This window comes from Drosophila ananassae (assembly GCF_017639315.1).
Source record: "Drosophila ananassae strain 14024-0371.13 chromosome 4 unlocalized genomic scaffold, ASM1763931v2 tig00000061, whole genome shotgun sequence".
In the NCBI taxonomy this organism is placed as follows: Eukaryota; Metazoa; Arthropoda; class Insecta; order Diptera; family Drosophilidae; genus Drosophila; species Drosophila ananassae.
Genome location: NW_025319038.1, coordinates 3,676,085 through 3,700,092, shown reverse-complemented (window position 1 = coordinate 3,700,092; position 24,008 = coordinate 3,676,085). Strand labels below are relative to the sequence as shown.

The following is a 24,008-nucleotide window of genomic DNA, read 5'->3' as shown; positions in this document are numbered from 1 at the left end:
GGGAGTTTTACACCCACAGGTTTGGTTATTTTTTTTTTCACCGTACTTGGCTGATGTTCTTGGACAAAAATGTTCTCTGGCCAAAAGCTGGCGAAACAAATCGTCTTGAACATCTGCAAGGGCACACATATTTTGAAAGATGACATGTGCCTGGTGTATGAATATTTAAATTTTGTAATGTCCACCACCTTTATGTCGACTTTTGTTTTGGCTTTGATGTAAGCCGAGATATCAATCTCAGAAGTATCAGGGGCAAGCCGGGAAACAAAAATATGTTTCGATGGTGGGATTACCTGCAAGGGTTTTGGTGCCGCCGTAACTAATAATGCGGCGTCAGTACGTACAAGGGGTCCGGACGGTTGATTACCCTGTTTGGTGACTGTTACCGGAGTTTGAATTATTGGGTCTGGGATCACTTGAAGCGATGCCGCAGAGGACATATCAGACAATTGCTCATTAATTCTGAGATATTCGGAAGCCGAATTTTTCTCAAGTCCGGCCCTTGGGGTGGCCAGAGATATAAGCGGCTGCATAATTGTCGGCTGAGCAGACTGAAGATTATTCGCCACAAGCGCATCACTAAAAAATGGATTTTTTACGCTTTGGAGACTCGTTTAGTAGTTGAAGACTACTAAACTGTGCATCGAGCGAAAACCACAAATCAACTCCTTGAATCCGCGTTTCAGATAAACGCCTAATGAACGATCTCATTTTGTCCTGAACAGCACGACAACCGTTACAGCAAAAGTGAAGACCAGACCTACGTGAGATTGCATCCGAAACTGAGGCCGTGAACCCGGCACACTAAGCGTGTAAAACGGTACACGCTGGCTTTTTTCAAAAAGCCAGCAGTGGATGGTAGGCTGGGAAGAGGAGATTGTCTTATTACAAGACTTTAGCGCACAAACAAGTTTAAATTCCATTATAAAAGATTATTAAAAATAAAATAATTAATTTATTAATATTATTTGTTTTTCTTATTTAAAAACCTTGAACCACTGTACCAGGGAAACGAAAGGCGGAGATTAAAGAGAGCAGTTAGTGGGAGTTAGTAAAATGCAAAGAATAGAGATAAGAATCTCTATTGAGCGACAATAGAAGCAGTAGAATAGAAGCAACTACTTAAGAGATGAAGAAGCAGAGCAGGGCTATTTTTGGAAGGAAAATTAATCAAATTATTATTTTACCTCCAAATATATCACTGCACACGCGAAGCAATACGGATCTAAAAATTGCAATTTGTTTATTTTTTATTTGTTTATGTGTATAGTAGGGCGGTTCGATTTGTAGGGGGTGAAAAAAATCGCTTAGGCACATATGATTTTTGGATTCTTGGGATCAAAATAAGAAACTTTGATCAAGAGACCATACCTCTAAAATGAATTCTGATGTCCCTCGTTTTAACGTGAAGGAAAAATCTTGTTTTGACCCATTTAGAGTGCCCCAATCGAGTCCAAATGTATAAACGACCCCCACTAACTTTGGAGGGTCGACCCACCCATACCCCCCTTTGGTACCCCCCTGGGGCCACCAAGGGACTAAAAGGAGGAGAGGCGGTGGGCGGAGCAACAGGTTTTGAGTTACATTTTCATAGCATACTTTTAGGTGCTGTGATTTTGTGATATTTTTGTAAGGGAGAATCCCTCCTGTGGGATCCTAGGGGGGTACCAAAAGCATGGGTGGGTCGACCCTCCAAAGTTAGTGGGGGTCGTTCATACATTTGGACTCGATTGGGGCACTCTAAATGGGTCAAAACAAGATTTTTCCTTCACGTTAAAACGAGGGACATCAGAATTCATTTTAGAGGTATGGTCTCTTGAGCAAAGTTTCTTATTTTGATCCCTAGAATCCAAAAATCATATGTGCCTAAGCGATTTTTCAATCGACCCACCCTAGTGTATAGAAATAAACACCGATTGTTTATGGTAAGCTTATAACAAATTTTATAAAAACGCAGTGTGCACAAAAAAAACACGTCCGTCCGCTTTAAGATAAAGTGAGGAAAGAGAAGAAAATGTGTAGGTATATATAAAATTATTTTTGGCTGCATTTATCTATTTATTTTGCAGATATTTACAATACCGTGAACGAGGGAAGGGGCGACAGTGATTGTAGAATAATATATAAATGTTATTAATTTTGTTTACAGGCAATTGTTCATTTATATTATATTCATAATGAAATTTATATATAACCTTTATATAACCTTTGCGCCAAGAATTGAAAGGAGGGTGCAATATTCCAGCATAAGACGGATTTTGATTTGTCTTTTCTCGACTTTCAATTTTTTGCACAAATACCTGCGGTTCTGCTTTCGAATCCTTTAATCCTGCTGCCAATTTCCTTGTACACTCGATGCAGGTGCAGGGCATGTGGATGCTACGATGAATCCTTCCAGTTACAGCTAATTTCCAGATAAATAAAAGATTCGCGGAATTTATGTTGTTTTCCTTCTTTTTATACCCTTGCAGAGAGGTATTATAATATTGGTCAAAAGTGTGCAACAGAGTGAAGGAGACATCTCCGATGCTATAAAGTATACAAGTTCTGGATCAGAATTACCTCCTGAGTCAATATGAGCTTGCCCGTCTGTCCGTTTCTGTCTGTTTCTACGCAACCTAGCTCTCACTTTTCAAGCTATCGAGTTGAAACTTTACACAAGTCTTAATTTTGTTGCAGGCAGTATGTCGGAACGGTCGGTCGTTATCCTATAGCTGCCATATAACTGAATGATCGGAAATTTCATTTTGGTCTTTTTTTTGGTTAGATTAGATAACTATATATAACTATATATGATCCGATATATTATTTATAAAATAATAATATAAGCTGCTGCTTGACTGAAAGGGTATATAAACTTAGGCTCCGCTCGAAGTTACCTTTTCTTTCTTTTTTTTCTTGTTTAAAGTGCAACAAAAAATACCACCTCCGTCGCGAGCAACTCTTTTATTTGATTACATAAGCCGATAATTTTCAATTTTTAATTTAAATAATTCTGTATATATATTATATATATAAAGTCACTATCACTATCACTATTTGTAGCGCATGCGCTTTGAAGAATTTTTTTGTAGAGCTTGTTCGTCCGTAGAGCGTTATGCGGCAACTACATCAAACTTGAACTCACGGGAGTAACGGTAGGTCCCGGAGTCGTAGTCAAAACCGTAAATAGTCCTGACTTAATTTACCTGGATTCTGCAAGGGACTGCTCGGGTTGGCGAGACGCTTGCTGTGATCAGGCATGAGTTGATGTGCTTGAAGTCCTGGGGTGGTTTTCCTCAAGTACCGGTGGTATGGTGGTTCGGCTGATTCCTTATCGGCCGGTCCTACTGGCGGTCCGTTTCACGGGAGCAACACTCAAAGTAGGTTAGGTAACGCGGGGTCTACTGGTGGTCCGTTTCACGGGAGCAACACTCGAAGTGGTTAGGTAATGCGGGGTCTACTTGTTGTCCGTTTCACGGGAGCAACACTTGAAGTAGACTGGTATGCCGCGGATTCTACTTGTGGTCCGTTTAGACAAGAGCCACTCGAAGTAGATAGGTTTAGAGAGTCCTATTTTGTGAATCGTTTTACACAGGATCACATGAAGTAGGTCAATTTTAAGTGCCGTAGTTTCAACACTGAGTAACGAGACTATTGACTCTGATTTCGGAACTGTCTTTATTTCAGAAGAATAACTCTTATATAAGATGCTAAATTATACATCATTAAATCTAAGAAAGGTTTAAGTTCTGGACGTGCTAAAACTAAAGTTAATGCCAGGGTCACCCACCTCTGAGTCTGCTGACTCAGGGGTTGTTTGTTCACGTACTGCTTTCTACACGCATTTCGGCTTCGCTGGCTGGTTTCGGCTTGCCTCGGTCAGTCGGTCATTCTTCCCGCTGATCACGCTGATTCTGCTTCCGGAGCCATCGACTAGTGCCGAGTTAGTAGGTTGGATATTGGCTTATGCTTACATTATTAATAGGCTAGTAGGTCTGATGCTTGTATATCGTGACCTGCTGATGCATCTTGATTAGGTAGTAGGTCTTGGCACTAGGTGCCAACAGAGCTGCTGCACACTTCCTCATCTTGCATTTGTGTGCGTTCCCCCGTCTCGCCTCTTGATAACGAAATGATAAACAAATGCATTGTTTTGAATTTCGTTAGATTAAACCCTCGAATAAAAACATTGAAATTTGATTGAAATTAAATTTTGAAATCGTTTATTTATTTGGCCGCTATTAAAAAATATTAATAGCTCTACATTTTGGTGACCCCGACGTGATTTCATCCCGGTTGATTATCGTGATCAGCATTAAAAGTGCCACTTAAGCGACATTGTTTTTGTTCTCACAAATTTGTATTTTAATTTAATTGCACAATGGAGTCGGGAGCTGAAGCTACTGCATCTGCTGCTTCAAGTCGTGAGAGGATGCTGCGGAGACGCGCATAGGTAACTTGCCAGGAAATAGAGGTCCTGCATCGGAAGGTCAAGGGTGCGATGCAGACCGACGATTCTACTATTCTGAGCCTCGAGTCTATGGAGAAGCGTCTGCGCGATCGCTTCACCACGCTACAGGAGGAATTGGAGTAGCTAAACTACAGCGAGATCGGGAGCGATTTATATTGGTGGTTCTCTCAGCTGGCTACGGACGTGCACGTTGACATCCAGGTTTAGGTGGCCAGGAGGAGTTCCTGCTCACTCTACGCAGCAGCTATGCAAATACCAGAAAACTCAGTGAAAAAGCAAAAGAAGTGGTGTGCTCTAGAAATCGCGAAAGGACGCTTTTGGACACACATAAGTCTCGAGCTTATAGTGTCCAATAACTAACACAAAATCAAAATTTATTAAATTCAAAATTGAAATGCCATCACGACAAATTAAGCCAACAGCTTGTGCACATTCATTTAAAGAAATAAGAGCGGCCCCTCTGCCTGAAGTACCTAACATAAACAACAACAACATGAACGAAAGTAAGCTCTCTGTCCCAGAAACAGAGCGTCCAATCCCTATTTCTCATTCGCCGCAAACGAAGAGCGGGCAAGATCATGCTCGCTCTCCCAGGCACAAGCAGTGCATTAACCTGGAGTGCGCAGTCCACCTCGCCAACACTATCACCCTCTGGTCTATCAATTCCGTTATATTTGCCTACAACGAGCACTACTACATCGATTACCAGATCGTGTACATCAATCACAACAGCAACATCGGTAGCTGTCTCTCAGCCCCCCCGAGCAACAATCTAAACGGGCATTGACCGATATATCCAAGTAAAACGAAAGCTCAGTCCCCAGCCGAAAAAAATGCTAACGCTGCAAAAGCAATGAAAGTCATCAATCAAGACGAACCGATTGTTCGAGACAGAGAATTGTCTGAAAACAGATTTTCTATATTAAGCGAAGACCGTAATGAAGAGAATACGGAAGTTCCCAAAGCCAAGCAAAAGCCCCCACCCATTTACATACGTGATCAAAAATGCAGCGATATGGTAAACAGTCTCGCTAAGCTAATTGGAAATAACAATTTTCATATAATGCCACTGACCAAGGGCAATATACGGGAGACCAAGCTCCAAGTCTACACGGAGGAAAATCATCGCTTAGCCACGAAATACCTATACGACAACCAGAAAAACTATTAAACCTACCAATTGAAGAGCAGCAAGGGCCTTCAAGTGGTCATAAAGGGTATTGAATCGTCGGTATCAATAAAAGAAATCATCGAAGCCCTTTCAAGCGCAGGTTTTAAAGTTAAGGGAGCCATTAATATCATCAACAGACAAAAAGTCCCCCAGCTTATGTTAAAAGTTGAGCTGCAACCTTAAACGAAAACAACTCCTAAAAATATGATTCATCCCATATACAAACTACAGTACAGTCTTCTGCATAGAAGAATCACGGTAGAGGAACCCCATAAGCGCAACCAACCTCTACAGTGTTCAAACTGCCAAGAATTTGGACACTCAAAGTCGTACTGCACCTTGCGTGCAGTCTGTGTGGCTTGTGGCGGCCTCCATGACACTGCCTTCTGTACCATAAATAAAACCGACCATAACTCTAAGAAATGTGGCAACTGCGGTGGAAATCATACTGCCAATTACATGGGATTCCCAGTTTATAAAGAGCTAAAATATCGTATGAATACAAAAAAACGCTTACAACAACGTTCGTTTGCCATTCACACTAACCACCAAACCACCACGGCATCTTTGACTACACCTGGAGTTTCTTTCTCTAGCGCTCTACGATGGCCAGGACTCCTAAATAGTGTAGGTTCAGCACCACTGGAACCTGAAACTATAGGATATCCACCTCCGCCTACGGGTACTACGAGGGAAAGAGTATGCTAAGAATCTGCAACCCCCGAAATAAAGGGTATCGAAGGAATGTTGTCCACACTTTTAAGTCTAATGGTCACAATGCAAAATAATATGCACGAGCTCATGAGAAACCAAAATCGACTAATGGAGCTTTTAGTCAAACAAAAATCCAATTAGATGGCTTATTTGAGAATCTATCTATGGAATGAAAACGGCATTTCAAAGCGCAAAAATGAACTTAAGACATTTCTTGATGATAATAATATCGATATTATGCTCCTCTCCGAAACTCATTTAACAAACAAAAACAACTTCTATCTGATGGGTTATATATTTCATGCAACAAATCATCCAGATGGGAAGGCTCATGGAGGAACTGGGATCCTCATAAAGCAGCGCATAAAACACCCTTCCTTCCAACGAGTTGCTACAAATTCCTTGCAGTCAACTTCAATACGAATTCAGACCGTGGGAGGTCATCTAAACCTAGCTGCAATATACTGCCCACCACGTTTCTGCATATCTGATATGGAGTTTATGCAATTCTTTGATACACTAGGCGATTGCTTTATAGCAGGGGGCGACTACAAAGCCAAGCACCCACACTGGGGTTCTCGCCTAACCAAACCAAAGGGTAGACAACTATACAACGCTTTGATACAGCCTGGAAATAAACTATAGTTTCTATCACCGGGAAAGCCTACACACTGGCCAGCGGACCCGCGGAAGAAGCCAGACCTAATTGACTTTGCGATCACTAGAAAAATTCCACGAAGCATCATTCGAGCCGAACCTTTGGATGACCTATCGTCTGACCATTCAGTTGTCCTTCTTCATCTATTTCAACATGCCGAATTACAAAATTATCAAATTTGTCTCACATCAAAAAGGATAAACTGGCTTAGGTACAAAAAGTACATAAGCTCTCACATAAACATAAGACCATCAATTAACTGTAGCAAGGACATTCACGTTGCAGTCAACCACTTAGAAGACATGATGACCTCAGCAGCAAAGCTCTCGACTCCTGCGACCACAGAAAAACCTCCATTCAGTTTATACTCCGCCACAAATTCCTATATAGAAAATCTAGTCCGAGAAAAGCGCAGCTCCGCCGTAAATGGCAGGCACACAGATCCCCTTCTTCAAAGAAAAGGCTAAAAACAGCGACACGAAGGCTCACAAAGGTCCTACGGAGCAGAGAACTTGCTAAAAAATCATACATAGAACAGCTTTCCCCAAAAAGTACCAGGTGTCCTCTATGGAAAGCCCATCCTAACTTAAAGCCGCATAGAAGCAGATATGCTCCTTCGAAAACCAGATGGATCTTGGGCGCGCAGCGATGAAGAAAAAGCAAGCGTCTTCGCTAGTCACCTTTGTAAAGTTTTTACTCCAAATCAAGCAGCCTCTCCTTCCATTCTTCCAGAGCTACCAATTCCAGATCCAATTTCTGCTGTAGAATTTCAAACAACTGAAATCACTAAGGTCTTCAAAGAGCACCTCAAGCCAAATAAGTCTCCAGGGTATGACCTCATTGGGCCGAAAATGCGCCGGAGCTCCCTGCGTGCGCCATCAATTATATAGAAATTATATTTAACTCTATTACAAAGCTTGGCTACTTCCCCCAACAATGGGAAAAAATCCATTATAATAATGATACCGAAACCAGGGAAAGACAAAGCTTTGGCCTCTTCATATAGACCAATAAGTCTACTTTCATGCTTATAAAAGCTTTTTGAGAAACTTCCACTGCTCCGTATCACGCCTCATATGACTACGAATAATATAATCCCTGAACATCAATTTGGCTTCCGAGAAAAGCATGGCACCATAGAGCAGGTGAACCGTATCACATCTGAAATTCGAGAATACTGTTCTGATATATTTCTGGACATATCCCAGGTATTTGACCGAGTCTGGCTGCAAGGACTTATGTATAAAATAAAACTATTACAACCACAAAACTGTTGTCCTTGTGAACTCTTCCTGCCGAGTCGAGGCATCAAGGATCACCCAGGAATTTCTGGACTCATATGGCAAGTGGGCTAACAGGTGGAATATTGCCATTAATAGCAGGAAGTCGCAACATTGCAGTTTCACTTTGAGAGCAAAGACATTACCCAGAGTCAAACTCCACGACGTCACCATCCCACAGTCTCCCCAGGCCCAGTACCTGGGTCTGATCTTAGACAAGCGGCTCACCTGGAAGGAACAAACCAAGAAAATAACAGCTACATGTCGGAGTAAACTCAGGAAGCTAAACTGGTTACTTAAGCCAACAAGCAAGCTCAGCCTTGGCAACAAAGTGTTGCTGTACAAATCTATCGTGCTGCCCTCGATCATATACTGCATTCAGATATGGGGCATGGCTTCTGACACAAATGTCATGAAAGTGCAGAGAACTCAAAACCGAGCGCTTCGCATGATGGCAAACGCGCCTTGGTATGTTCGAAACGACGCCCTAGCAAATGATCTCCACATTCCCTCCATTAGAGAGCAGATCAACCGTCACTCGAGTCGCTACAGTGATCGCCTCTTAGCGCACCCCAACCACCTAGCAGCGTCTCTAGCTAATCAAAATAACCGAAGAAGACTGAAACGAAGACACCCCAGCGATCTCTGGACAAGAGGACGTAATGTTTCCCGAGTCCTGAAGCAGTAATTTTACTGTAATCTCCTGTTATTGTATTCATGTTATCTGTTCATTGTTATACTCTACGTATTATAGCCATTAAGTTGGCTGATCGACGTAAATAAAACTTATATGTTAAATCAAAAAAAAAAAAAAAAAAAAAAAAACTGTCATGAGCTGCCCAAAACATACCTGCTTAATCGAGTGTTCACTGTAAAACAAAAAAACTTTACAACAGAAGAGTTCGAAATTAAGGCGGGCGTACCCCAAGGAAGCGTCCTCGGCCCCACCCTATATCTTCTATATACATAATTATATAGAAGATTCTAATTATTCTAAGATTATAATTATTATATTCTATATACTTAAAAGATCTAAATGCCCGCTGGAGGCATCCAGAAGCCTCTCCTCCCACCTTGCACTTATAGAAAAGTGGAGGGCGTACTGGCGTATAGAGATAAACGGTGAAAAATCGAAACACATTACCTTTACTCTCAACAGACAAAACTGCCCCGCTGCAACTCTAAACAATACCATAGTCCCCTCTGTGAATGAGGTCACATATCTCGGCGTCCACCTGGACAGGCGTCTTACATGGAAAAAACACATTGAAGCGAAACGGGACCAATTAAGACATAAATCCAGAGGACTGCACTGGCTTATCAATCCTCGTCCCCCACTTCGACTGGAATATAAAGTACTACTCTACAATTCAGTCATAAAGCCTATCTGGAAGTATGGCTCCGAACTTTGGGGCAATGCAAGCAGTAGCAATATAGACGTTATCCAAAGGGCACAGTCTAAAGTGCTCAGAACCATCACAGGAGCTCCATGGTATATTCGCATTGAAGATATCCATAGAGACCTAGGTATACCTCTCGTCAAAGTCGAAATTTCGCAACTCCAGGAAAAATATAAAAGGAAACTCTCCACGCACCAAAATCCTCTAGCTAGATCGCTAAACCAAGTTAGTCAACAATCCCGATTAAGAAGAAATGACCTTCCAGCCCGTTGACATAGGAGTCCCCATAGTATAGATGTTTACAAAGATAAACTAATTATGTATTAGAATAAGATTTTTAAAATTGTTGTTAGTCTCTTAATAAGAGAAGATCCAACAAATAAAAGATAAAAGTAGTAAAAAAAAAAAAACTATGATGTTGCCCCTGACCTTTTGCGCAACCATTTCAGGAACCGACGGTTAATCTTCCAGGCTCACATCAACGAGATCCTGCAGCTAAGGGTGGTTGAGCTGGGATCCGTTGCTACTCTTTGGGAGCTATCCGACCGATTCAATGGACATATGCGGGCCCTCATAAGATCCGTGACGTCGGCTGAAATTCAAGGGTGCCTCCTCATCCAGATCATCTTCCAAAAGCTGGACCCTGCCACAAAGGCCAAGTGGGAAGACTCTTTGGCAGGAAGCAGTAATGACAGCCTGCCAACTTGGGAATCTATGCCTCGGTTCCTGGAACAAAGTTGCTGTACCCTGGAGTTGGTGGGTTTGGCCATAGCTCCGCATTTGTCAGCGAATCAGGCGGGCCGACGTAGGCCATTTAACAACCGATCCTGCATGCTCCTGAATGCTCCACCTGTTTCGTGTGCCCTGTGCGGCATCCTGGCACACGCTGTGCCTTCTCGCCCAAGGTTCCTTGCCTTGTCAGTTGAGGAACGATACGATGAGCGGCGTCTTGTCCTCTGCTTTGTGTACCTCAAGTCTGAGCACTTAGCCCGAGGACGCTCATCCTACCGCTGCCCAACTTGCAATCGCCGACATCATGAGCTATTGCATCCTCGCGAGCAATTATCTAGCGCCACTTCCGTTTCCGCTTCCGTTTTGAATCCGGCCAATGAAGCTGTGGTTGCGACCTCTCAGGCTCCTCCTGCTAATACTCTTGTGACCCCGGATCGCTGCGCTGAAGTAGTGTTCTTGCCCACCGCCAACATTATTGTCAGTAGTCGATCAGGAGCTTTTTTTCCTTGTCGAGCGCTACTTGACTCCGGCTCACAAGTTCATCTTATCAAATCACGGGTGGCCAGCCAACTTCAGATTCATCGGTCCAACTGCTCTTTAGCAGTGACTGGCCTTGGAGACGCTGAATTCACTACGGATGGAGCATCGGTTAACGTTTGCCTGAAGTCACGCCTATCCACGTATTTCGTGTACATTGAGGCAGTTGTGGCGTCTCTCATCCTAGAGCGTCAACCTCGCCTGAACATAGATGTATCCAACTGGAAGGTTCCCGCCAATGTGGTTCTAGATGTTCCGAACTTCCACAGAGCTCAGCGTGTGGATCTTCTGATTGGACCAAGCCTCTGTTTTGATCTGCTCTCAGTCGGTCAAATCCAGCTAGGAGACGGTCTGCCTCTAGTGCAGAAGACACGTTTTAGATAGGTAGTTTCTAGAGGAGGTGGCACCCCAGGAAAACCTCGTTTGGCCGCCCTTTTGGCGATCTCGCCTCGCCTGCACTGCGCCTATCGTTCAGGCTACCAAGGAGGAGCTCAATTACAAGCACCTCGCAATTCAGTTCGCTTTCCAATCAAGTACAGTGAGGAACTGTTAGGGGAATCCTACTTACAGGCTTTGCGGCGGTCCCATTTACTTGAGCGCAAGCTGGATCATCATCCGAATTTAAGGACCCAATATACGTCTTTCATCAAGGAATACTTGGAACTGGGTCACATATTTCTGGTGCTGCAGGAATCGCGAGGTAAGTGCCAGTATTTCCTTCCTCATCACTGTGTCCTGAAGGAAGACAGTTCCACCACTAAGCTGAGAGTTGTGTTCGAAAGTTCGGCTGCTACATCCTCTGGTTATTCCTTCAATGATGTCCTAATGTCCGGCACCGTGATTCAACCCAAGCTTTTTCAAACCTTGCTGCGGTTTCGGTCTCACCTTGTAGCTTTGACTGGAGACATTTTCAAGATGTACCGCTGCGTAAGGGTCTTTCCGGGTGATAGGTTCCTCTGGAGATCGTCTGGAGAGATTCTATCCATGATGACGTGAAGGTTTTTTAAGCTCGACACCGTGACTTGTGGCACAAAGCCAGCATCTTTTTAATCTGTTCGCTCAATGCACCATCTGGCTAAGGATGAAGGTGCCGGTTTTCTCGTTGGCTCTCGTGTTGTGCTCCAGGACTTTTATGTGGACGACCTCATATATGGTGCCCCAACGAAGACTGAAGCGATTTAGATAATAGCCCAGACATTAAGCCTGTTGAACAAGGGTCAGTTTCAATTAAGGAAATGGTGCTCCAACATCCCAGGGGTTTCGGAAGGCGTACCCGAAGGTGATAGAGGGTCATAATTAAAATTTGACGAGGACAGTCCGTTCACAAAGACTCTTGGATTAGCATGGGATCCTTTTGCTGACCTACTGATCTTTTCCTTTGAAGCTCTTTAGCTTACCGCCAAACCAACCAGGAGATTTATATTATCTTTCGTCGCTCATTAGGGCAAAGATCCAGGGCAAGAAGCTGTGCCGAGAAAATTTGTCATAGGATGAAAGCCTTCCTCAGACCCTTTTCTCCTAGTGGTTGCAATTCTGTTCCGGTTTTGACCAAACTCAGCGAATTAAGTTTCCTCGTTTAGCCATTCCCTGCCAAGAAAGGTTGGAGGTCCGCGGATTCTGCGATGCTAGCTTTGATGCATATGGAGCTTGCGTATATGTATTGTTAGAGTCTGATTGTCGGCTGTTATGCTCAAAGAGTCGAGCTGGAACTATCTGGAGCTGAGTTACTAGCAAGACTGATAGTGAAGTTTCTGATCTTGGAACATATAAAATCTCCTTTATTATTGTTGGTATGACTCCTCGGTTTTCCTATCCTGGATTCAAGATGATCCTGCTCGATTTAACGTGTTTTTTTCTAATCGCGTCTCTTCCATACAGGAGTTCACCAAGGCAATGAAATGGCGTTATGTTCCTACTGCTTTCAACCCAGCCGATCCACTGTCAAGAGGTTCTCTTCCCACTGAGCTATTGAACTCCCAGTTTTGGTCCCAAGGCCCTCCATTTCTTCGTGGTTGCAAGGATGATTGGCCCATCGCTATTGGGGCCGAAAAGACAACCATCGAACTCCGCGCCAGAACCTTATTCCCAGCTTTCAACCCAGCCGATCCACTGTCAAGAGGTTCTCTTCCCACTGAGCTATTGAACTCCCAGTTTTGGTCCCAAGGCCCTCCATTTCTTCGTGGTTGCAAGGATGATTGGCCCATCGCTATTGGGGCCGAAAAGACAACCATCGAACTCCGCGCCAGAACCTTATTGGCTACGGCTCCACCTAGGGATATCGCCGCATTGTCAAAGTTTGCCAACTCGTTTTCCGCCCTATAGAGAGTGTTCGCCTACATTTACAACTTTTGCCGCCGCATTCGTCACGATTGGATTTCTGGGATTTCCAGGATCTTAAAGGAAGAACCCATCTGTTATTGCGGGTCGTCCAGCTTACCCAGCATAAGGGAGAGATAAGCTTACTAAAATCGCGCAGATTGGTTCCGCCCTCAAGACCGCTTTCCTTGCTTGCTCCTTTTGTGGATGATGCTGGTTTGCTTCATGTTGACGGGCAATTGCGGAACTCTGCGCTGGATTTTGATGGACGTCATCCGATCATTCTTCCCAGAGGCCATTGCGTCACTTCGGCTATAGTGACTCACTTTCATGAGAAGAACCTGGACTCTGGCCCTCGGGCACTAATTGCGAAAATCCGTTCTCAATACTAGCCCATTGGGGGGAGGAAAACCGTTTCAAGGGTTTGGCTGATCTTCCGATCGAAAGAGTTGAAGGATTCCAAAGTTTTGATGTCACAGGTTTTTTAGTACGAAGACAATCCATTTGGAGTTAGTCAAGGACCTTTGCAAAGCTTCATTTCTGAGCGCCCTCCAACGGTTTATTTGTACGCGACGTAAACCCAGACAGATATGGTCGGATAATGCCACCAATTTTCTGGGTGCCAAGAATGAGCTGATGGAGTTGAAGCGAAGATTCCTCAGCCTAGATCACCAGACGTCTATCGAGTGGCGGTTCATTCCTCTACGCTCTCCCCATTTTGGCGGTCTGTGGGAAGCAGCAGTAAAGACGGCGAAACTTCGACGATGGCTTCGAGGAATTGAGGCATTTATAGTGCCGCATAGCCTCAATCATTAATTCTAGACCCCTTGTGTCGATTTCAGAAACTCATGCGGACCTAGTTGTGCTAACTGCGGAGGCCCTGTAATATCTATTGGTGACATAGAAATGCATTGTTCTGAGTTTCTATTGCTAAGCTTTGATTTACTTGTATTTTTGCCACTGATTGAGCGGCTGCGAGTTTGGTTAGATTAAACCCTCGAATAAAAACATTTAAATTTTATTGAAATTGAATTGTGAAATCGTTTATTTATTTGGCCGCTATTAAGAAATATTAATTGATCAACAGTAGCCATATAAGAATAAGTTTATTGGCGAAATAATAAATAATTAAAAGAATTGACCTTGTCTCCATTGAAAAATCCAAAAGATCGTTTTTTCCAAAAGGCTAACTTTAAGCAACTACTTTTTATTTGCATAGTTTATTTTGTAATTGGATTGGTCTGATCTACTGGCATGTGAAGAAATATTGCCATACATAAATTTTTGTACACTTTGAATATATTTTTGGACTCTTGCGTGCCGTGGAAATACCCGTCCTCTTAAAAAAATCAGCCTTCGTATAAGGTGCACCTATTAAGGTCCTCTTTAACGCACCTATTAAGGTCATCTTCAACGCACCTATTAGGGTCCTCTTCAACAAATCCGCCTTGGTATACAAGGCACCTATTAAATTTAATATATTTAATATATAAAAATTAAATATTTCGATGTAATATTAGTTGTCATATACTTAGTAGCTCGGTCTAATTTTACCGTGCGTAACGCAGAATGCTGCCGGATTTAGTTTACTTGGGATCCGAAGTAGTTTTATAACTTTGTAAACACAAAGCGTAAACATGTATCTTTTTCCACTTTTCTTTCGTTTGTTAACTTATATGCGAACACTGATAGTTTTTTAACAGTTTTTTTTATTTTTCTATTCTATTAGAAACTAACATCATGTGTTCATATAAAATTTTGGTTAAATGAGTGAGTGCAGTCTTACTCAGAGTGATAGTCCCCATGAAGTATTACTAATATCAACAACAGCTTATCAGACACCCACTCAGTACAGTCGAAGAGACCGTTTTCTTGCATCCCTCCGCTTGTTTAAGAATTTATTACAAGTGTATGTATACTTAAAATAAAACCTACACTCTCTTCTCTTATACTAACGTTAACGTTAACGTTACCGTTATATCCTTTATACCGTTATATATAACGTTATATAACGTTAACGTTATACTAACCCAAACATTGTAATCACCAACATTATGGGCTTTAATAAAGGCAGTTCGGAGCCACACTTCAAAATGAACGCACAGACCTCTACCAAAATGAACGCACAGACCTCTACCTTATGGACATAACATTTTGGCGACGAGGATAAAAGGAAAGCGTATCACGTAATCATTGATTTTCATCAAGATGCCGACAGATACTAGCTTATTACAAGCAATCCTAGCTCATCAGCATATATTTACGACAAATATATTGGAGCAGCAATGGAACTGGATGCAATATATACTAAGAACAATATTTTTGGTTGGGATTTATTCGAATCATTCCGTTTTGATATAATGCCAGTATCGAACATTAACGAGGTGCACAGTGTCAATGTGACTGACATACTCAACATATATAAAAACTTCAAAGTCAGTGTGATTTTAAAATCGACAGCAACACCAAAGTTTTATGCCAGAAAAATTTAAGGCAGAGGCAGACAGATTAGTACAAGCAGGGATTTGGAAACCTGTGAAGTTTAGCAACTGGGCATCCCCAATTGTTCTCGTACCTAAGCCAGGTGGAGCCATTCGAATTTGTGGTGACTTTAAGCAAGCAGTCAACGGACAAATTGGCACAGAGCAGTACCCGGTGCCCACGAAAGAGGCTCTATTCCACATCATCCGTCATAGCAAGCAGTTCAGCAAAATAGACCTTAAAGAGGCCTATCTACAAATGGAATTGGATGATGCGTCCAAACATATTATGGTCGTGAACACACCGCTGGGTCTTTTTCAATATCAACGTCTTCCATATGATACCTAGAACAATTCCTGAAAGGAATAGAAGGTTGCGGAAACTATCTTGATGACATCATCATCTCAGCACCAACTAGGGCAGAACATTTGAAATGACTCGATCAAGTTCTTGGTATCCTTCAGGACAATGGTATTAGATGCAAAATGGAGAAATGCTTTTTCCTCAAGGATGAAATTGAATATTTGGGAAGAAGAATATCCGCAAACGGTATTCTTCCAGATACTTCAGGACTAGAAGCTTTAAAACAACTAAAGCCTCCTGAGAATTCGCAACAATTGGAAGCGTTTATGGGTAAAGTAAACTATTATTGTAATTTTATTCCAAATTATTCGCAGTTGGCAGCACCCTTGAATCAACTTCGCAGAAAAAATGTAGCATACATATTTGGGCCGCAACAGCATTCACACACTTGAAGTATCACATTATAAACGCAACTGAACTAGCTAATTTCGATGAAAAATTACCACTGATACTAGCCACTGATGCTTCATCCTTTGGTATTGGAGTAATGCTTTCTCATCTTCAGAACGATGGAACCGAAAGACCAATAGTTTTCGCTTCAAAAACTTTAGATACGCACCAAGTAAAATACAGCCAGATCGAAAAAGAAGGATTTTCCATAATATTCGGAGTAAACCGATTTCACCAATATCTATATGGAAGAAGATTTATTTTGATTACAGATCACAAACCGCTGATAACAATTTTCAATCTAGGCAAGCATCTTCCTCTGATGACATCAAACAGACTGCAACGCTGGGCCATCATTCTCATGGCCTACATCTTCGACATAAGGTATTGTACCAAAGCAGCGCATGGCAACGCCGATGCTCTATCACGTCTTCCAGTAGGTATGGATCTAGATTTTGACAAAGAAGAAGAGGCCTGCAACACTATACTGGAATGGACACCACCTATTAATGCTGACACAATTCGCAAGCACCTAGGCACCGACGAAATTCTCAGACAAGTCATGCATTTCGTTACAGTAGGATGGCCTGAAAAACTTCAACCGAGCCAGGAAGCTTTATTGCCATTTTTCAATCGAAGGTTTGCGATTACCACTAACCAACAACTTCTTTGCTTACACACAGATTCGAATCGTGTAATAATTCCATCTGTACTTCGCGGCCATATTCTGAAACTCCTGCATGAAGGGCAATGGGGCATCGTCCGCATGAAACAATTGTCCAGGCAACATGTTTGGTGGCCTCAAGATATAAAAAATCTTGTAAATCTTGTTGGCCTGTAGCAACATCAGCTTGGGAGCGCGTATTCACATTGATTTCGCTGGCCCCATATTTGACGCCATGTGGCTAATCTGCGTAGACGCCTTTTCTCAATTTCCATTTGCTGTTCAAATGTCTTCTACAACAACCAGCAATACAGTTGCTGCACTATCATTAATAATGCTGCACTACCAAAGACAATGGTTAGTGACAATGGGCACCAATTTACTGCCGACGGCTTCGCAGTATTTTGCAAGCAACATGGAAACAGCACATTACTACAGCACCATTTCATCCAGCGTCAAATGGTTTGGCAGAACGCTTTGTCCAAACTTTCAAATTTTCCGTGAAGAAAAATTTATCGGATGGGTTATCAGTTCGTGAGGCAGTCACTTAATACCTCGCATCGTACAGATTTACTCCTAATGCACAAGGAAAAACTCCAGCCGAATTGATACACGGTCTGTATGATCAGTATGAACCATATTGAGTCAACTATTTGAGAAGCCTGCAATAAATAAAGAAGCAGATACCAAACACTCCGTTAATCTGCCAGCCTTCACGTGGAATTTTTCGAAAGGAGAAAAGTGGATCGAAAAAATAATTGATCGTTCAATCGGGAAGATGCTGTACGTAGTTCATACCAAAAAAGGCTATGTCAAGCGCCATGTAAATCAGCTTAAATCCAGGTCCTCAGCTAACCATTGCGATGATAAATCCAAAGAGTTCTGGTTTGTACCTGAAATTCCGAATCTTGCCGTCAGTCTTCACACTCAGAGCCGAGGCGAACCGTCAGCCGAGATTTCTGCATCTATTCAACCTGTTCCTGATATGCCAGGAGAGGTAACTCAACAACCAAGGCAAATTCAACCAGCACGACGCTTGTCGGGAATACCTGTTCGCCAAAGCACTCGAAATCGCCAAGCCGTCGATCGTTTCCAGCCAAAGGATTTTAGGAAACCAAAACACTAACATAGTTTTAATTAAAGGATGTGTCATAAATGTATACTTAAAATAAAACCTTCACTCTACTAAGGTTACCAGACATTGTAATCACCAACATTATGGGAAACTCTGTAAATTCGAAAATAGATATAGACACTTTAATAAAGGCAGTTCGGAGCCACACTTCAAAATGAACGCACAGACCTCTACCTTATGGACATAACAACAAGTGTAAGCAAAATGAGTTCAAAAAGCTGCACAGCCCAACCATCGATCTACTGACATAGAGCAAGCACCCCTTAACTATCCAGCCAAAACTGTGAGTAACAAAATAGATATCAACCTTTTACGTCTCCACTACTGCACCAAGAAATGCAAAAAACAATTATTATCAACTAACCTAATTGACTTGGGTGTGACCAAAAATACATTGGTCACAAAGTATATTGGCAAACTCTCATATAACTGCCATATAACTGTAAGGTCGGAAATTTCACAAACTTGCTATTTTTAAAGATGCTTGAGGGTGTTTCCAACATTTGTATTAGAAAATTGATTTGACGGTAAAATACTCATAGGGATCGGCCAACTTTATACGATTCGATACATATAATATAAGCTGCTACCTAACTGCAAGTGTATATAAACTTCGGTTCTGCCCGAAGTAAGCTTTTCTTCTTGTTATAAGTAAATTGATTTGATGGTGAAATTATCATAAGGAGTGGCCAACCATATACGATCCGATATATACATAATAATGTAAGCTGATACCTTACTGCAAGGGCACCTTACTGCAAGCAATTTGGCCGAAGTTATCTTTCCTTTCTTGATTTTATTTACACTAAGTAGAGCGAAAGGTTTCTATCTGACCTAAAATTAACGAAAAACAGTATAAACACATACGTTTTTTTTAAACGGTCAATCATGGCATCCGATAACCTTGAACAGTGTTCAGGTCGGGCAAGCTAACAAATAATTTCAAGCTAAATTATCAAGGTGCCTGATATGATAAAGCCATATCGAATGCAAAAAAATCTAAAGAGACTAAATACACGCAGTCCCCACTGGATCATAAGAAGGAAGAATTTAAGAAGGAAAATCATTGTCTTAATATAACAGACGCATTCAAAAATACTGCGTACTATCAGAAGGGCACTCTGGTAAATTCAAAATAATAACATCCAAAGAGATCTTGGCATTTAAGGAAAAGAAAGTATATAAAAAATAATAGCTGTTGGAACAAGGAGCCACATCGGAAATCCCTTAAAATCGTCATAATGTAGCATCAGCTGCTCGTTATCAGCCATATTAATTAATTATTGGTATGTCTCCCATTTTCTCATGCGCTTTATTTTATGGTTGGTAAATTTTTCACAATGCACTTGTGTTTTGGAAATAAGATCGGATTAAGGTTTACGTTTAATTTTTCCAAAATAAATATTGAGGTTGAACTGTGCCTTCTTTATTAATTCGGCCCTTTTCTAAAACAATTTCGCCAGTTTTTATTTCGATCTTTGAAGTATCATGTATTCTTGGAGAATAAATGGCTAAGGATGACTAATTTTTGTTGCTTTCTCATCCCTTCACGAGTTACATAACAACACAGAAAGAGAGAGTGTTACAGAATAACGACAGAGAGAGGATGCTGCAAAAAAGAGCAGAGGTTACCTGCATACATGCATATGAAAGCGTTCCACAACAAAGTTAGGGACGCAAAGCGAAATAAGGACTCCACTACTATAGAATAGTGGATGTCCACATGGAAATGGTCAAACACTTTTTGGGCCTTGCTTAACTGCAGCATATGCGCCCGTCGATGTTTCGAATTGGAAGATTCCTGGCAATACAAATCTTGCCGACTGATGGCACTGACGATGTTCTACTGATCCCATTTTAAAATAGTATTATATTATATATTTTCTGTACGTTTTCGGTACGTTACCAGTGCCAATTCTTTGCCCACAGTGTTATTTTTGGGCGAATTAAACCCAATTAAATGCATTTATATTAAACTTGCGATTGCTTAATTAAAGATAATTTAAACACTCGTTAGCGTTTTACATTTGGCTTACAACTTTTTATATTATTATATTTTAAATAATAATTTGATTCATCATTTGAGAATCATTATTGATTTCTTTAAACGTTTTAAATAATATAATTTTTACCTCCTGATATATTTAACAAATTATACGATTTATTTTTAGAAAAAATTTCGGAATATATTAGAAAGTGCTGCATTGGTGGACTCCGTCATGCTCGCCTTACAGGTTCTTGTTCCAACCATGAAATATCACCTTTCATAATACCACAACTTTGGCTAGGATTATGTCACTCAACATTTGAAGTATGCTGTTCTCATGCACTCGACAACCAAAATTGCGAACTTGGTCGATTAGCAGCATTAGACGGTACTCGCTGTGACGTAGGAGAAAATGTTACCTCTAAAGCATATACCGTTTGCTGTAGATCATGTCAAATTGGATTGGCAGTAAAAGCAAGTAAAGTAAACTGTAAGGATCCCTTATTTTCTTTTCTTTCTGCAATGGATGCGTATAAAGCGTGCTGTGATGATGACGTAAATGTTCAAGCTGAAACCGATAAAAATTATTTATATACCCTTGATATTCCCGATTCCAAAAATACATTTAACTCTACAGAGCACATAGATGGAACTATAATTTTGGAGGATGATGGTAAGCAAAGCTGTCATATTTAAGATATCACATTTTACAAAATAACGCGAGTGAATTCTAAATCACCAAAAAACTTAAGTATTCCAAGCAAAAAATAGTGAAAAGACCCTGGAAGTAATTCCATATGTATTAGCCGCCAAGTTATAAGCAATTTTTTTCGCTGGAGTTTTTAAATATATAAAATATTTTTTAAAAGGAAAAAAATCTATCTCACATTTAAAATAAATATATCAATAACTTTCATTTGATACATACAATTTATATAAAAATGCATGTGCATACAATAAGCATATGGCCTTCGCCAACTAGTAAAATATCTATGACGGTCAATAACACTGTGCGACAAAACAAAAAAAAACGAAATTCACTTGGGAAACGAGATAGTGTAGGTTGTTAATCTTGTCGAAGAGAACTCAAAAATATTTTTTTATATTTTTGGAACCCTCCAATTTTTATTTATTTAAAAAAAACCGTTTTTCGGAACTTTTTTGCGCTTAAAAATTCCTAAACGCGTTTTTTTCAACCGATTTCAAAATTTTCAGTGTTTTTCAATAGTTAAATGTTGTAGCTTTTGAAAAAAAAATATATCTTCGATTTTGTTGAACAAAAAGGACAATATTTTTACACCTGAAACTGAAGTTTTCGACTTTTATTCGTGTTTTTCGGATTTTGATGCCAGTTTTTCGGTACAACTTACAAAAATTCGGTCATTTTTGTCACATATCAATGTTTTCTCATTAATTCTGAATAAAACGAGACAAATTTCATCAAAAAAATATGAAAATTGGTGAAGTTATAACGCTTTTCCCAAAAAAAGTCAATTCAACCTTGCGTGCGCTCCGGAGTGACTTTTTTTGGGAAAAGCGTTATAACTTCAACAATTTTTATTATTTTTTAATGAAATTTGTCTCCTTTTATTCAGTATCAATGAGACAATATATATTAATATTGTCTCATTAATAAATGACAGTTGCATAAATGACAGAATTTTTGTCAGAAGAAAACAATATACTCTTATTTTTATACACATTGTTCCTCCGAAGCGCTCGCTATGTTGAGTTGACTTTTTTTGGGAAAAGCGTTATAACTTCACCAATTTTCATAATTTTTTGATGAATTAATGAGATGAATTAATGAGAAAACATTGATATGTATCAAAAATGGCCGAATTTTTGTAAGTTGTACCGAAAAACTTGTCATCAAAATACGAAAAACATGAATAAAAGTCGAAAACTTCAGTTTCAGGTGTAAAAATTTTGTACTTTTTGTTCAACAAAATCGAAGATATATTTTTTTTTCAAAAGCTACAACATTTAACTATTGAAAAACACCGAACATTTTGAAATCGGTTGAAAAAAACGCGTTCAGGAAGTTTTAAGCACAAAAAAGTCCCGAAAAATGTTTTGTTTTTAAATAAATAAAAATTGGAGGGTTCCAAAAATATAAAAAAAATATTTTTGAGTTCTCTTCACAAGTGTTTTTTCACTGTCGCACCGTGTAATTGTCTACCTTTCAAACATCGTTTTTCTAATAAATACAAAAACATGAAAGGAAAGCTAACTGGTACCCTTGCAGTTAAGTAGAAGCTTATATTATTATATATATATCGGATCATATATATAGTTGACCGATCGTTATGAGAATTTTTCCATCAATTTTCTAATAAAAATGTTGGAAACATCTATAAAAAAAGAAAGTTTGTGCCATTTCTGATTGTTCAGTTATATGGCAGCTATAGGATATAGTTGACCGATCCTGGCCTTTCCGACTTATATACTGCCTGCAAAGGAAAGAAGGGTGTGTGCAGAGTTTCAACTCGAAAGCTTTAAAACTAAGAGACTTGTTTGCGTAGAAACAGACAGACGGACAGACGGACATGCTCATATCGACTCAGGAGGTGATCCTGATCAAGAATATATATACTTTATAGGGTCGGAGATGTCTCCTTCACTGCGTTGCCCACTTTTGACCAAAATTAGAATGCCCTCTGCAAGGGTATAAAAATGAAGATTAAAAAATTATATATAAAGATATATATGAGTTAAGGATCTTCATGGGGTAAAATGCCCCCTCACCTGTGTCTAAGGTGGCAAAGGGAGTAACCACACCAAGGCCCACCGGAGCAGCAGGCCAAGGATGGATGCCGAGATGGCAGGCCGAAGGATAGCATCAAATAGTTTTGCAACAGCAGAATCAGCAGTGGACAGCAAGTTATAGGCAAGAACCTATCGATAACGTGTGTGCAAGAAACCAAGGATTCTGTTCCGCAGGATGTTCGGTGTGACAGGTGTAAGGAGCACAGTTACAGAGTGGGGAGCAGAGATCGGAAAGTGCTGCCTCTCAAAACTAATAGGAGGGTTGTCAGGAGAAGGGCAGCAGTTGTCGGCAGTCGTTACAGTCGGAGGAACAGAAGCTTTGTCTCGGAAGAATTAGCTGGAAACCCAGAAATAACAAGGGAACGCATCGCGACAACCAAGCTGGTGGAGCGTATGTTTTGGAGACATAGAGAAGAGATAAAGTGGCTGCTTGGAGATAGGCTGTCAAAAGCAGAGAAAGGAACCTCGGAAGATTAGGAACATGCTGATAAATGGTTTATAGAAGGGGAGCTAGAGGTTTTCGTAGGCCAAAAAGGCTGCTCGAACACAACGCAGCACAGAATCACCATGAAGGACGATATTATTCGAAAAGCCCGTTGGTGGAAGAGCTATTCAAGCCATTAAGTAGCCCGTACCGCTCACCCATTGCTATTCTGAAAAATTCTGTGTCAATTTCTGACAAATTAACGTATAATCTATAATGGATGTATACCCCAAAAATGCCAAAAAGGAGCTGCTATGCCTAGACCATCAAATCTTGAGGCCAAGGCTTGGCATGGATCCAGGAAAGGTTTTCTCGAGCACGAAGCTGCAACCCCCAACTAGCGTAAAGGGACTGCGCCAGAATAGCGTCATGGTATCGGCGTTTTCACACCTTAAGAGAGAAAAGGGACGGGCAGACACCAGGAAGCGCTTGAAACATTCAAGAACTTTGTATAGTTAATGAGCGTTTTCGGGA

At 40.8% G+C, this 24,008-nt stretch overlaps 1 protein-coding gene across 5 annotated transcripts in view; it reads left to right on the top strand.

The window, feature by feature from the left end:
• LOC6506053 (fibulin-2) overlaps positions 1-24,008 on the top strand; it is a 483,847-nt gene that overhangs the window by 44,456 nt on the left and 415,383 nt on the right. For 4 of the 5 annotated variants that reach the window (XR_004311308.2, XM_001966603.4, XM_044717733.1 and 1 more), the window contains exon 2: positions 20,466-20,954. The exons of the other annotated variant lie outside the window; for it this stretch is intronic. Coding sequence is in view for 3 of the 4 variants with exons in the window: in XM_001966603.4 (XP_001966639.2) it covers positions 20,466-20,954 (489 nt within the window). In the remaining variant the exon portion in view is untranslated. The remainder of the gene's footprint in view (positions 1-20,465; positions 20,955-24,008) is intronic. 5 annotated transcript variants of the gene reach the window in all.